This window comes from Pocillopora damicornis, chromosome 11, assembly GCF_964200805.1.
Source record: "Pocillopora damicornis chromosome 11, jaPocDami1.2, whole genome shotgun sequence".
NCBI classification, from domain to species: domain Eukaryota; kingdom Metazoa; phylum Cnidaria; class Anthozoa; order Scleractinia; family Pocilloporidae; genus Pocillopora; species Pocillopora damicornis.
The window spans coordinates 8,909,652-8,924,095 of NC_142680.1; the positions used below are offsets into that span (position 1 = coordinate 8,909,652).

The 14,444-nt window shown below is 37.9% G+C and overlaps 3 protein-coding genes across 3 annotated transcripts; 2 read left to right on the plus strand and 1 right to left on the minus strand.

Annotated features, from left to right (window-relative positions):
- The first annotated feature begins 2,176 nt into the window (after positions 1-2,176).
- Positions 2,177-7,257, plus strand: LOC149037334 (angiopoietin-related protein 7-like). Its single transcript, XM_089188426.1, has 4 exons — positions 2,177-2,304; positions 5,000-5,176; positions 5,578-5,939; positions 6,378-7,257. The coding sequence occupies exons 1-4, from the start codon at positions 2,280-2,282 to the stop codon at positions 6,771-6,773; spliced, it is 960 nt and encodes a 319-aa protein (XP_089044552.1). The 5' UTR covers positions 2,177-2,279; the 3' UTR covers positions 6,774-7,257.
- Positions 7,258-7,761: 504 nt separating this feature from the next.
- Positions 7,762-9,658, plus strand: LOC149037335 (uncharacterized). Its single transcript, XM_089188008.1, has 2 exons — positions 7,762-7,919; positions 8,319-9,658. Exons 1-2 carry the CDS (start codon positions 7,777-7,779, stop codon positions 9,556-9,558), a joined length of 1,383 nt encoding a protein of 460 aa, XP_089044134.1. The 5' UTR covers positions 7,762-7,776; the 3' UTR covers positions 9,559-9,658.
- On the minus strand, positions 9,596-11,576 carry LOC149037336 (uncharacterized). The gene is made up of 2 exons (XM_089188009.1): positions 11,327-11,576; positions 9,596-11,085 (listed from the first exon to the last, which is right to left on the minus strand). Exons 1-2 carry the CDS (start codon positions 11,498-11,500, stop codon positions 10,006-10,008), a joined length of 1,254 nt encoding a protein of 417 aa, XP_089044135.1. The 5' UTR covers positions 11,501-11,576; the 3' UTR covers positions 9,596-10,005.
- Positions 11,577-14,444: the final 2,868 nt, after the last annotated feature.

Sequence of the window (14,444 nt, forward strand, 5' to 3'; positions counted from 1 at the left end):
TTCACAAGGCTTGAAAACAGAGGCTTTTTATTTTCTTTTGTTTGTTTGTTTGTTGTTTTTTTTGTTTTGACTTTTTGGTGGTTTATTTGTTTTTATTTTTATAACGGAAGTAGAATTTAGCCACTTCAACACTTATTAGATATACAGTTATATTTGGTTTCCAAAGTCTGAAGACTGCGTTTTATTAAACATCAGCTAATAATGAACTTGTCGAAACTTCCGGACAGAGAAGACATCGGCATGTTATCGTCTGATAAAATTATAAAACCAAAAGCTTATACTTTAAAAAATAAAAGTAGCATTTGAAGTCAACCTCAGCTCTGAAGGAGAAATGGATACTAATAATCTGAATAAAATATATACCTAATATTTTTTGGGTCAGCAATGCTATATAGGACAGTTACATCTCGTTTGTTTCAGCAGTATCGTATCAGAAAGATTATATTAATGAGTAATTATTGTATTTCCGATAATACGCACAGAAATCCGCCGGCTAATTTCCCTGAGGTCACCAATGTGATATTTATGTGTATAAAGTATCTCTGGATCCATCGATTGATTGATTGATTGAGTGGGTGAGTGCGTGAGTGGGTGAGTTAGTGAGTAATTGATGATGTGAGTACTTGGCCGTCTGACAATCAATGAAGTGAAATTCATTTTAGACGCTGTTCCATAAGAATCTGAGTAAGCCATGATATACCGTCACAAGATATCCGCTCTCGCTATATCAAAGGTAATTAAGGATCCAGGGAAAAGGCATAAGGTTTTTCTGAAAACAAATCAACGGAGGACATCTCTCTAATACCAAAGAGATCATCAAAGAGCTTACAGCATTTGCTTAGGGCGGATACGTAAGGACACGCTGTTTAAGTAATTTACAGATTGTATTGCGTTTTAAATGACTGTTTTTACCTCACTTTCGTACGAGTTAATTGAATGATGTAAATGAATCCGCGGTCATGTTTTCATGACGCCGAATAAAATTACAGTCAGGTACGTCATTTGAGGAGAACACGTGGGCAATCACAACATTTTTAAGGGGAGTTGGTCTCTTTGGGACCAGAGCCAAATATCTTTGTTTTCTTGGTGTCGTAGCCGCATCGGCCACAACGCAAGACAAATGAAATTCTAAGATTTTAAACTTACCAAATGAGACACCGTAGAAAGGCCGGTAAAACAATCTTTTTTACCGTTTAACCAATCAGAATGGTTGGAAAGTGGCGCCTGATGATATTTATAAATCTCAAGAGGTTGGCATCTCTGCATGGATATTTCTCACTCGCTTACCTTTAAGTGATTTAAGTAACCACCTGTTTCCAGAAGATTTCAGGTTGTCATTCGCTTAACCGCTTTATAGTTTAAGTTTATAGTTAAGTTTATAGTGGTTGTGTTTTGGCAACACAACCACTAAACTTAACCACTTGAAAGCGCGGCCGGTGCCTTTCAACCGTATTTAAGGGTTTGTAATCCATAGTTGTTTGATGACAAGCAGGATTTATTAGGTAATCACCTTAGTTGATGATACCAAATTACCTTGCGATACTCTCCAACAAACGCAGTACCGCAGTTTCTTAGAAAGTTACCCCGTTTATAGGATTTATTGGGGTCAACTGAAATTGACACAACGGTGATATTGCTCCTACCCATTTCAAACCACGCATTGTACTAGAAGGAATCTAATTCCCTTGTAATATTCACAGCTTTTCATGCAATTGACCAAATGAAATCTATTATTTTTAGGCCTCTGACGTATTATGCAATGACTATCTAAAATATCTCGCAAGAATCATGGTCTACCATTTTACAATCCGGTATATGAAATATTAACAAGTACAATTCTTATGAACTCACCCTCAAAACATGTCTTCTTTTATTGTGTGGGAGTGCGGTGTCATTTCCAACTCAGTTTTCTCAGCTCTGCCTACGTTTAAGAATGAAAGGTATTACATTTTAACGCGTTGAGCACATTCTGGCAATGACTTTTGAAAGGCTACCTCAAACAGAGGGCGTTTCATTCATTTGAAGCTCTTGACGAAACTTCTCGATATAATTAATTCCATTAGAGCTGTCTCAGCGATAACAGAAGTACTTTACCCAATCACGATTTCTTTGTATAAAAAATATGCGCATGCACTTAGGTAATTAAAAACTCACGTGCCGATAGAGACCTCAGTTAGTCTTGATGAAACCTTGCTACCGTATCCTCGGTAAAGTTTCTCAATTTCTCTTCAAACATTACGTTTAGGCAGCGTGGTGCATACATCACCTATAGAATCATCATGACAGGCATTCAACAAGGAATAGGTATGTGATAACAAGCTAGAAACTTATGGTGCTTAGATCCAGCTCTCACTTATCCGAATATACGACTTTTCATAAAACATTTTTTGCTTCAAGGGGATCAGAGTTCTGCCAACAAAAAGCCCAAGCGGTTTATATGCAACACTCATCTTGCAATACAACAAGAACTCTCGAAAAGCCTATTGTATATTATCAATAGCGTTGCATGGAAAAAAAAGTCGCGTTCAAACGTTTCGGAATTTATTTCGATGCTGGTCAAGAAAAAAGAACAATCACTTTATCTGACACAGTCGAACTTTCACATTCGTGGTACCCTATACCTTTGTAGTTCTAAATTTGCTTGTGCCTTAATCAATGGTTGAGTAAATGGCAAAATATGTCAACAAATATAATCATTTGTGATCCAAGATTTTCAAAAAGAATGTTTCAGTACTTTAAATCTATATTTACTCAAAAGAATACTACCATCCTAAAGCATTTATTTTTGTTTGGAAGTTGTTTGTTGAGGTTACATATAAGAACTATCTTATACCATTTCACCGAAAAAGAGAGCGTTAAGCGCCTCAAATGGAAGGTCTTTGGTCATCCATTGGCCATCAAAGTAGTATTACCTTTGATCTATTTCAAAAAAAACGAGTCTCTAAGTGGAATTGACTACAGAAGAAACAACGAGTCCAGGTTGCTCTTTCTCAGGGCGAAAATCTCATGCATCCCCTAACACGCTGACAAACTAAAGCCTTTGTCGATAAGTTTAATAAAATACCACCCGACAGAACGCTTGTCGAGAGAATCAACTAGAGTGCAGGGGCTCAGTCGTTGCATCATGTGTCTACAACTGGTCAAATGAGGCATGGAAAGTCTGTGGATTGAATTCTAAGTTACCAGCAAGGACTTAAATGCACAACGCGTTGGCGGAGAATGAGGGTTTCTCCAATACAAACTCAATTGAAAAAACCGATACTAAATCCAAACCTACCACTATTCGTGAACACTTCTTTCTCGTCGTTATATTTCTTGAACTAATCCGTTACACGCACTTCAATCAGAAAGGTTAGAGTCCATTTAAGTTGACCCTACGGAAACCTTTGAGCGCCATTGTTTGAAACAAGTGATTGTAATCTATGTTTGATAACAATTCTCAAGTAATTTTATTTTATTCTACAAAGCAGCAGACAAGTTTCCATCGAAGAAATGTTTCCCTCTCAAAAGAAAGTTGAACTCAACCTTAGTCACTTTCTACAGTGAAATGAACCCCTTCGTGAAAAGTAAAACTACTATGATGACCATCTCGGCCTCAAAGTTGTTGATCTTTACACGTGACGATATAGATACTGCAGTTCATTCATCACGCGCTGTGAAACTATCAAGTTTTCGAAACAGGAGAAATTGCGCTATTTCATCAACATCTATATGGTAGTGTAAATTCAGTTTCAAATTTGAATCCGATCAAAATCAGGAGAAAGCTGGTCTGGCCATACAAAATTATTTCGAATGTTTGATAATGATGTGATATCAAGTTTTGAGTGATGATATAGACGTATGTTCGGTGAATGTAAGTCTCTCGGAGAGGGAGATATATTAGGTCAACTTCGTCTTTTAACCCGCAGAGACTGAAACCGGTGAAATGGCTTTGAACAGGCTAGCAGTGGTATCATTTCGGTTTCTTGTTTTTTGGCTTATTCATTGCAGTCATGGTCATTATCAAATGAAGTTTTGGAAGTAAAAGTCAGCTGCCAATAACAACTTAGGCCCGGGTCGCACTAGCTAAGTTTCGATCAATAATCCGTCAAAAAAAGATTATTGTCTGTCATCACAATGCGTTTCCTTCTGCGACCAGGGTTTCATAAATTTCTAAAAATTTCGGAAAGTCCGCAGAAGCTTCAAAGACACCCAAGTGTATGGGTGAAAATCGAAAAAAAAAAAAAAAAAAAAGACACCGCATCCGGAGCTGTCAACGCCAGTCATTCGACCCAGGCATGACTTGCAGTGAAACTACTCAATCCGTTTTGACTTTATCAATTGTTCTTAGTAGCATCACGGCGAAGAAATGACTCTGAATTAGCGTGCTTCCAGTTGGAATCGTTTGACAGCTTGAATCAGAATTTATGTTAAAGAGAATAAAAAGCATGTGAAGTAAAAGGAATATTCTAATCTGAAAAAAACTGATGTAGGCTTTAGCAAAAATCCGGTTTGTCGTATTGCAATCTGTGTCCACCTTGAGTTTGTAAGTTTGTAATGGTAATAGGACCTAGTGGAGTCCAATTCGGTCCGTAATCACGCGAGTGATAACAAATCGAACGACCGCGCTCATGCATGCTTCCAGGTTTTTCTCGTCATACCATGTCATCTCATGAAGTGAAATGACTGATAGATAGATTTCAAAGTAAACAATGTTTACAGGATTTAAAGTTTGTAGTCACTTTTTTTAAGTAAAGCAAAAAAGGGAAACCTGTGATATCTGGTGTTCGATTTATTCATGAAAACGACTGAGGACGGATTTCTCAGCCTCTTAGTTCTATATTGCTAAACCTGAAATCCTGATTTCAAAATATAAATACAGAATCGCAATCAAAGGCACCCATAGTTTCTTAAATTGTTTGTCTGTTGCTCTTTTCATTCTGTAACTCGGCATTCTTTTTATAACTTCACTTATATAGCTGGAATGACTTCACACCGCATAATGACTTCTTTCCTCCAGGTTCGGCTTGGCTGTTTCTGGCTCTTTCTGTTACTTTTCAAATTCTTCTATCGACGCTTGCAGCCCCAATAGATTGCCAAGAGAACACTGTCGTCTGCTTGGAAGAAATAATGAAGGAACTCACTGAAGTTCGATTTGAGATTAACATTCTCACAGAGAACAGAACACCAATGAAATGTAAGCAAGATATTCTTCGCTCACTTGTATTCAGATAATTCCATCTTTTCTTTGTTATTACATTGTGCAGCATGGCACATTTCATCATAGGATTCTTATTGTGCAGGATGGCGATGTCAATTTATGTTTAAGAGGTCAATCTTGCGATTCCAGATGACAATCATTTCGCAGCGGAACTCTTATGTTATGCAGTCTTCTGTTCAAGCTGCGGTGTAGCAGGATATTAAGAAGCAAAGAGCGTATTATTTATAAGTTTTCTTTCGTGTTTGGAACTTTGTATGGGCGGTAGACTATTTTTAGCAAGCGCAACAAAGGTCGAATAGAGGAGATGTTGGGACACAATTTTTAAAATTATGTTTACACGTATTACCTTTTTTTCTTTTTTTTTTTTTTAACGGAAGCAAAAAACTGTGCCGAGCTGTACAAATCCGGCCGAAGGATCAGCGGTGTTTACCCGATCGACCCAGATGGTTCAGGCGCCTTCAATGTATATTGTGACCAAACTACAGCCGGTGGAGGATGGACAGTGATCCAGAAGAGGATGGATGGCTCTGTTGATTTTAACCGCACCTGGGATGACTACAAAGATGGTTTCGGTAACTTGGTCGGTGAATTTTGGCTCGGACTGAACAAGATAAACCGCCTGACACGAAACAAGACAAACAGCATGCTTCGAGTAGATCTGGGAGTAACCACTGACAAAACTATTCACGCTGAGTATGGCTGGTTTGGGATTGGGACCGAGACATCTAAAATACCGGTTGTACATTGACAATATTACAAGTTAGTCAACCTTTTTTATCACCCATCGTTGGTCTTAACATAGTTTTTCCATCTCATCATCTAGGGGCTCCCACGTAACCTGCAAAAAAATGGTTTGTTCTTACCTATTGCCGTTTGGCTATGTTTGCTGCTAATTCTACTCATATATAATTGGGTCCTCGCTCCTTTGTGGATAGTTTGCCTCCGTAACCGTTAGAGATAAAACAGTAACTGAACTTTGCTTTAGAAAAAATGTCAAATCTGATCATTTACCCGACTGCGATCTATCCAAAAAGTTTGATATTTTCCCTACCTTGATCGATAAAAGTTAATCAATTGTCCTTCCGTAAGCGATTAGAATTATTGTTTATGATATCTAATGCTAAGATAAATTTATTTCATCGAAACGGTATGGGGCTATTGTCTAAACCGAGCTTAGATCTGTTTGATTGTTTATTTTTTACGACAAAAATCAAGCCCGAGGCTTCACAGGCGTTATCTTGATCCTAATATAGTGGGAATTCCTTTTTTTTTTCTTTTTTGCTGTTTTGGAACAGATGCGACTGTTTCTTATGATTCACTCGGTCCTCACAGAGATCTCGTTTTTGGTACCTGGGATAGAGATCCTGCCAATTGTGCTCAAAATAGAGGCGGAGGCTGGTGGTATGGCAACAATAGTGATTGTGCTGTTTGGTCAAATCTCAACGGTATTTATCGGCGTTGTGGAAATGAAACCTGGGCCGATATCCAGTGGGTAAAATTAGTTCCTACCGGCGCCAAGGGCAGCGCTCCTTCTTCAACTGGAATGAAAATTAGACCAGTGGACTTTTTTTGATATCTTACGTCTACAACTATGAGATGTGCACTGCCCATTTGATGCTTTTTGAAAAAAAAAATAGGAATTTAGTGCGAAAAGGAAAAATCGATTGCTTTTTTCAATCTCTTTAATTCCAGAGATTCATATTTTTTAAAATCTGTATATCAGATCAATGACGGCATCATGGACTCAACAACATTTCTTTTGTTAAGTAAATACGTCTTAGCCAGCTGGTATGAGAAATATTTCATTATTTACAGACTTTCAAGATTTGGTTTAGATTCAAATTTGGATGTTAATCTTTTCATTACACCAAAATTAATTCAGAATAATTCAATTACAATGAATTTATGTATGATTCTTTTTTTAATTATTTCTAGAGTTTTTTTTTTCTTTTCGGTTACAATAGAACGCTATATCTACCGTATTTTCCATTTCTGATGATTTTTAAGCTTTTTATTTCAATGCAAGATTATTCAAAAGAAGAAATAAAAATTTTTAGGGCACGTTATTAATGTATTTATTGCGGGCGACCAGCGGAGCCCGCAATCCTAATCTCAACATTGGCTACAAACGCATGCGCGGCAGGTATATTGCCTTGCAGTGACTCGAATTTAGCAAAAAATGTCGTCTTTCCAAATATTTGTCCCTAGGGACACTAAGAACCAATGAAATGAAAGGACGTAATTTGAGCATAGGCGCTTTGACCACGCGAGACAAACACGAAGCAGCAGTAATTTGAGCACAGGCCATCTCACCACTAGAAACCAATACCAAGCAGAAGACAATTCTCACCAAAGCATAGCTGTTTCACGTTCCATAGAGTCCTAAAGTGTGACGTCACGTTGCCATGGGGCTAAAATTTCTGTTCTAAACAATCGAGCGCGTCCTACTGATAACCTATGCGTTGCTGAGGTCAAGTGTGTAATCATCGCTTGGAACGGTTCAAAGAAGCGTAGAATAAGGTTCAGTTACATTGTTATTAACGCTGTAGGTCATAGAAATCTAAAACTGAGAAACGATGGCGATCGAAACGATTAAAATGGTGCACTGCTTTGCGCCTGATTGCAACCATCACTCGGAAAGTCACACGTGTAGCTTCTTCGGATTCCCTAGCAAGGAAAAAAAGCTGAAGGAATATAGAAGATGGATTCACCTACTGAGGTTAGTAAGAGTTTTATTTCAATACTTTTTCTGTCCAGGAGAAAAGTATGCTTACGCAATTTATTGCGGTTGTGGAGTCGCCATCTTTGTTATGAAACTGATTAAGCTTATATAAATCTTACTGATTTTTAGACTCCTTTTTCTTGTACTCCAACTTCAAAATCGGTTCCCTAGAAGCCACGAGCCAACATTTGACTCAATGACGGAAATCAGTTGTGAGAGCTTTTGGTGTGGTTGTTGATACTTAATGGTCACCCTGCAGTGTTAAAACAGGCAGATAGAGAACTGTCTTCTTAATTAGAAATTTTTATAAGATAGAAGCTGCAAGATAAAAATCCTCCGCTAGTAGCACAGTAATCAGAAAGAATTATAAAGCTGAAATTATCCTTTTTGCTATAGGAGAGAAGACAGAGAGCCAGGAAAACATTCCAGAGTCTGTAGTTGCCATTTCAGAGAAGGAAAAAAAAGTAATGGTCCTGAGATTTTCAAGAGGAACCAAGACAAACTTTTCCCAGCAGAAGAAGCAAAGCCAAAAAAGAAAAAAATCGAATCACAACAGACCCTACAAGAAATGATAGAAGCTGCAAGGAAGAAAGAAGAACTTGAACAAGGCACCTCTGGCAGCGTGGAGAGACTTGAATCAACAAGAAAAGAAGTTATACTGGAAGCAGAGTTGGAGCAGGCAAAAAGGGAAATGATTGATCAAAGAGAAAAAAATTACTATGTGCAAAAACATTACACAGTTTCGAAAATGAGTGAGGAGGTTTTGAAGATGGAAACTGGGCTGCCAACAAAGGAAGTTTTTCAAATTGTTGTCAACTATGCAGCTAGGTTTAAACAATCCATCAATTACTTTGCTGGCTGGAGAGTGCAATCAATCAGTTTTGAAGAACAAATATTTATAACATTAATGAAAGTCAGACAGAATTACACAAATCTTCACCTTGCACAGTTATTCAATTGCAGTGTATCTACAATAGCAAATATTGTAACAACTTTCATTCATGTCTTACACTCAATTCTATTTATTGACCTCATGGCATCCATCCCATCTAGGGATAAGAACAAGCTGTGTGCCCCATCATCTTTTAGTCAGTTTGGTTCATGTAGAGTAGTGATAGATTGTACAGACATAGAGATTGCCACACCTGGGCTTATGAGCCAGCAGAATGCTACGTATTCAAATTATAGGGGAATGCATTCCTTCAAGGTTATTGTGGGTGTAGCGCCAAATGGTGTTATTACTTATGTCAGCAAACTTTATCCAGGGTCAATATCTGACAAAGCAATTGTGCAGAAATCAGGATTTTTAAATCACCTTACTGCTGGAGATATGGTCTTAGCTGACAAAGGTTTTGTTATACAGGATCTTGTACCAAATGGTGTTTCAGTAAATATACCACCTTTTTTAAACAATGGTACATTCACTGAGAGTGAAGCAAGGGCAACAAAAGTTATAGCAAAATGCAGAATTCATGTTGAGAGGGCAAATGCTAGGCTCAAAGATTTCAAGATTTTATCTTTTATTCCCTCATATTTACGTTGTCATGCAGATATAATATTTCAACTCTGTGCTTCACTTGTTAATCTGCAGTTTCCACTGATCAAAGAGGGCTGTGAAGGATATGAATTTGATTAATGAACTAATTATTTTTCATATAAGGAAAATTGAATACTTTGTAAAATACATGTTGATCTGTTTGTTTTATTCAAAAAGTAAATCTGCTATCATTGTTGAATTTATGGATGCATGTATAATTTCAGCCCAACAACAGTTCACTACAACAGAGCAGTACAGCTCAACTGTGAAACAATGAAGTGCAAAAACTGTAACTGTTTCTAAAGTTAGTTTGAGTAAACCAGGAGAGCCCTGTTGGGATCTGAAGATCTGTGTTCCTAAAGTTACTAGAGTGAACTTAAAAGTACACCTGAGCTCCCAATACCCTCCATCTGAAAAGCCTCCCTATCTCAAGAAATTCCACAACAACATGCCATCAGTGAAGACTAAACACCAAAGGGCTCCTAATGATTCCTGAAAATTATTATTTCTTAAAAAATAATTACATGCAGTAATAGATCTGGAAACCTATAATTGTCCCTCTACAACCTTTGAGAAGAGGTGTTCAAAATAAAACTGAGTAAGCTTAGAAATGTTTCCACTCCAGCCTTCATCCTTTGCTATTTTCAAAACAACTACATCTTTAGATGTCCACACAACAAAATAGCAAAGCTTCCTTTGAGCAAAATGTATCTCCCCTTGAACCTGATGCCAGTAGACATGTTCTTCCTTTAAAGCATACTGACCACTTTCAGTTTTTTTCAAGCAGAAATTGGGGGAGATATTCACTGCCTCTTCCATTGTCATATTCCTTTCGGTGTAGGGACACTTGACCTCCAAAACAGAGTCTTCATCCACAATTCCATCTGGGGAAGCACCAAGAATCCCAGAGCCATCCAGCCATAACCCAGTTTCCTGTACAGTTTTTGCAGTTAAATTGGTAAATGCCTTAATCGCTTCTGCCTCGTTGTTTACCCCCCATTGTACTGCCTTAACTCTTGATATGTCATACTCTCCAAGGAGCCGTTTGAGAAGTGAAGGGGTCACTCTTTTGGCATGCAGAACGGATCCAAAATTGCTTGCTGTAAGCCGTCCCCTCCTTGCAAGATGCCAGGTTGGGTTGTCTCGTTGGCCTACAGTTATCTGACTGACTAACAGGATATCTGCTTCTGTGAGTTTGGCTTTCCGAACCAAACAGTCCAATTGTTGCTGTGTACCTCTTGTTTGGATAAACTCCTCTGAGTAGATGATTTCCTCAATTGTTGGCACAGGCAATTTGGCTTGGGGAGCAGGCTCTGGGCACATGAGCCAGCAAGGACCAGTGAACCTCCCATATGCCTTTAAGCTTCCATATAGTGCCTGACGATCTTCTGTGTTGGGAGATCGAGTAATCGCCACATAATTCTTTGGCAGAGGGAACAGTTCTTCGACTGCCTGTAAAGACAGGGAGGTATTAGACTTCTTTTTCCTCCACTGACATTCAATATCTGTGCGGCTTAAGTTGTGAATCCCATTTATAAAAAGAGCCGCCGCGTGACTGCATTTGAATTTTCCCTTTGGACATTCACACTCCGTGGATTTTATGTTGAAGTGGTCATCCAGGTAAATCTAAGTGGTAATTAAGATAAAAGTTCAAACAAGGTGAACTCATAAATGTCTTGGTAACACTATTTCATATAAATCATAATCTGTACGATTTAAGCCTCAGCCTGGCTTTTTTGATGAGGGAAATCGACAAGATCGAAAATATATATTTCTAAATTGGGGGAGTAGATAACAAGAAGGTACTTAAAAAATATTTTAAAATATTCCTTAGGCTTCTTAATGCGATTGGTGGCTCTAAACTCACCGTGACTCGATAGACCTTTTTCTTCATACTTGCTTGAACCTCACCGCGTAAAATACCCTGATGGTAAGAAAATGACTCAATGTGTTCAGATCTGTAATGATTTTCTCCTCGTTCGATTGACTTCTTTTCTTCAGCGAAGAAAGATATCAGTGCAGCGATTGAAAGCGACGCCATTTTGGCTCTGAGCACGTTTGTTTAGAACAGAAAATTCTGCTCCCATGGTAACGTGACGTAACGGCTTTAGAACTCTATAGTCAATGATCTTTAATGTTGTTGAAGGGCTCAAATATTAGTAAATTTCGCCTTCTTGAAGCTAAGAATGTCAAGAATCACGTGCAGTTCATGCAGAAGTGGCGGTCCATAAATTGGAATGCACACAACACAATTTTATCACGTGGACGACGTCTATTTCGTCGAAGAATCACGTGCAGCTCATGCATAGCTGGCGCGCCGTCCAATCAAAATCGAGCGTGTGAACTTGTGATCGGAACGTTTCCTGTTCGTGTCTGTTTTTTTATCGGGTATCGAAATCTTCCGGCCATTGCGAGAGATCTGTATTCCTCCTTGGCGTTGTTGAACTGTAGAGCGAGAGCTGTGCGTCCATTGACCTTGGCGTTGATCCATTGAAGACTTGAACTGTAGAGCGATCGAGAGCTGTTACAAACGCATGCAAATCATGCATAGCCCTCGCACGCACTTCCTAACCTGTGGTTATTACTAGCATAAAACACTTGTTAAGTGGGTTGCCATGGTTACCCACTAAACCTCCTCCTTTACTCAAGGATTTTCAAGCTTACAATGGTTTCTCATTTTGATATTTGCAGTGAAGCTTTTTTTCGCTGATCTGAAAAACATGTAAAGGTGTTGGAGTCCTCTTTTCTGAGCATGACGTAACCGCTCAAGTATTAGTTTATCATATTTCGATGATCGTTGCAGCATAATGATCGGAGGAGCTCCAATTAGATACTACGTGTAAAATGACCGGCAAAAATAATTATGTCCCAAACTAGAATAGATATTCGTAAACGGAAATGTCATCACTAACCTCTTACGGAATTTTTGGCGATGTACTTAAAATTTGAAGGGCTCAAAATTGGATCAACAGAACACAGAGCATACCTTCTCAGTTTACCCACAATTGTCTGGACACTGTCCTAAATATTGATGAGACGGCTAATTTTTAAAAAAAATTTGAGAAATGAAACATTCTCAAGCATCTTTCACGAAGTAACAAAGTCGTCCTGGACTGGAGTGATTCAGTCCAGTTCGTTTGGATGTCCGTGTTAACGGGGAGAGCGGTAGTTAAGTTACGAAAACACCGTCTGTTGTGTATTTAGAGGCTCTGAGGTGCCCACCGTAAAATACATCTTGATTTTTTCTTTTTTTGTTTGTTTTTTTCGCAATCTATACTTTAAAAGTATTACCGCAGTGATTTACACTTTTCTGTTTTTCACAAATATATACTTTCCTGGTCTCCAATAAATATACAGGAGAAATATATTTTGTTAGCGCTTGTAACTTTTTCTACTAAGGAAAGAATTTCTGGTATTTTGTTTTGAACTTCTTTTAAGTCCATCATAAAAACCACCATGAATAAAGGTCAGGGTTTCAATCATTTTTATCAGCACCCAATGTACCCGAAATAACTTTTACCGTGTCTTAAAGATTTCCTCTCTCAGATTGTGGTCAATTGCGTCTGGATTTCATTAAAACTATTTTACCAATTACCCCTTTAGCATTACAAGTTTTCAGGAGAGTGTGATCATTTGTTGGACAAAAAAGAAAGTTTAAGGATGAGAAAGTAAAATGAGAGAAGAGTTTACTGTTTTCTCTCTATGCTTAAAACTGAGTCACTTAAGTTCGTGGAGTGAATTGCTAAATAAAGATTACGTGTTAGAAATGTGATGAAACAACGTAAGATAACACTAATCCGTGAAACCAGTGAACTTAACGGAATCATCGAGTATCACGCTGTGGCCTCAGTGAACGAGCTGAAATTGCGTGCGTATCATATGAAATATAATGATAACTGATTGATGTATTTCTTCTAATATAATACAGCTATATACAGATTTGTACAAGCTAAGGTTGCTGGTATTGGCCCATAGATGTTCGCATGGAACTGCCCCGGTTTCTATCCAGAATTACCACAAGAAGTAGGGCAATGAAATACCGTGACCATGCCATACCGGTTTTTTAAGTGATTCAATTCAATTTTGTATTTTTAACCCTTATATCGCAATTTTATTAGGAGGTGAGGACAGCTTCATCTGATTAGGGAGAATATGTTGAAACACAAAATTTGCATCCAGCAAGAATTTTCTAAATATGTGTTTATAATTCATTTAAGTGTTGGAAAATGAATTAAATAATATATAGCATTACATTGTAACACAATGATCTTAGTTATCAGGATATTCTCCCGCTAACATCTGATAATAAAACTTTAGGTTTTCTGTCTCGGAACGAAAATACATCAGAACGTATTTTATGAAACCGCAAGTCTTTTGGACTGATTGAAATAAATGAATTTCACACGTTTTCCTTGGTTAGGAAAGCATATAATTATTTTCGTCCCCCTCTGATCGATCTAGCCGATCGAAAGCTCAGAAATATTGGCTCTGCCAGTATTGACCGCGTGGAACATGGAAGTACATGACCTTGGTTACGGGCGACTCTGAATACGATTTCGGATCAATTAGGAAACGTAAAGAAATGGGTTTAAAGGGAATTCAATTTGTGCCTCTAAGACAAGAGAAATAAATAACAGAGATTCCAACTTTTTGTGCCTTACATGTAAAAGAAAGGGTAAGATCAGACAATGTTGGGAATTTTCCGGGGATTCTAACTATACGTAAGCCCACACGATCAATTTTTATTAATCCATCGATCAAATTCTAATCCAACTCATACACTTATGATGCCTATCGCTGTTAAAATCATTACGATTAAATTATTCTCGCAATTACATTTCTCGACTTTTCTGTCACCATTCTGTAGATGTCGTCAGTTGTTTAACGATCATCTCTTTTACACACGTCATCCTTAACTTGTTTCCAAAGAAAGCTCCTTATTTAATTACTCTGATGGAACAAGAGAATTTACCTTGCATCTATTC

What these genes read in the sequence shown, in the direction of transcription:
- LOC149037334 (XM_089188426.1), top strand. Translation starts at nt 2,280, where the DNA reads ATGACAGGCATTCAACAAGGAATAG. An exon ending in AGGCATTCAACAAGGAATAG is followed by an intron (nt 2,305 to 4,999) that starts GTATGTGATAAC and finishes TCTTTCCTCCAG; the next exon opens with GTTCGGCTTGGCTGTTTCTG. An exon ending in GAACAGAACACCAATGAAAT is followed by an intron (nt 5,177 to 5,577) that starts GTAAGCAAGATA and finishes TTTTAACGGAAG; the next exon opens with CAAAAAACTGTGCCGAGCTG.
- LOC149037335 (XM_089188008.1), top strand. Translation starts at nt 7,777, where the DNA reads ATGGCGATCGAAACGATTAAAATGGTGCACTGCTTTGCGCCTGATTGC. An exon ending in AGATGGATTCACCTACTGAG is followed by an intron (nt 7,920 to 8,318) that starts GTTAGTAAGAGT and finishes TTTTTGCTATAG; the next exon opens with GAGAGAAGACAGAGAGCCAG.
- LOC149037336 (XM_089188009.1), bottom strand. Translation starts at nt 11,500, where the DNA reads ATGGCGTCGCTTTCAATCGCTGCACTGATATCTTTCTTCGCTGAAGAA. An exon ending in AAAAGGTCTATCGAGTCACG is followed by an intron (nt 11,086 to 11,326) that starts GTGAGTTTAGAG and finishes ATTACCACTTAG; the next exon opens with ATTTACCTGGATGACCACTT.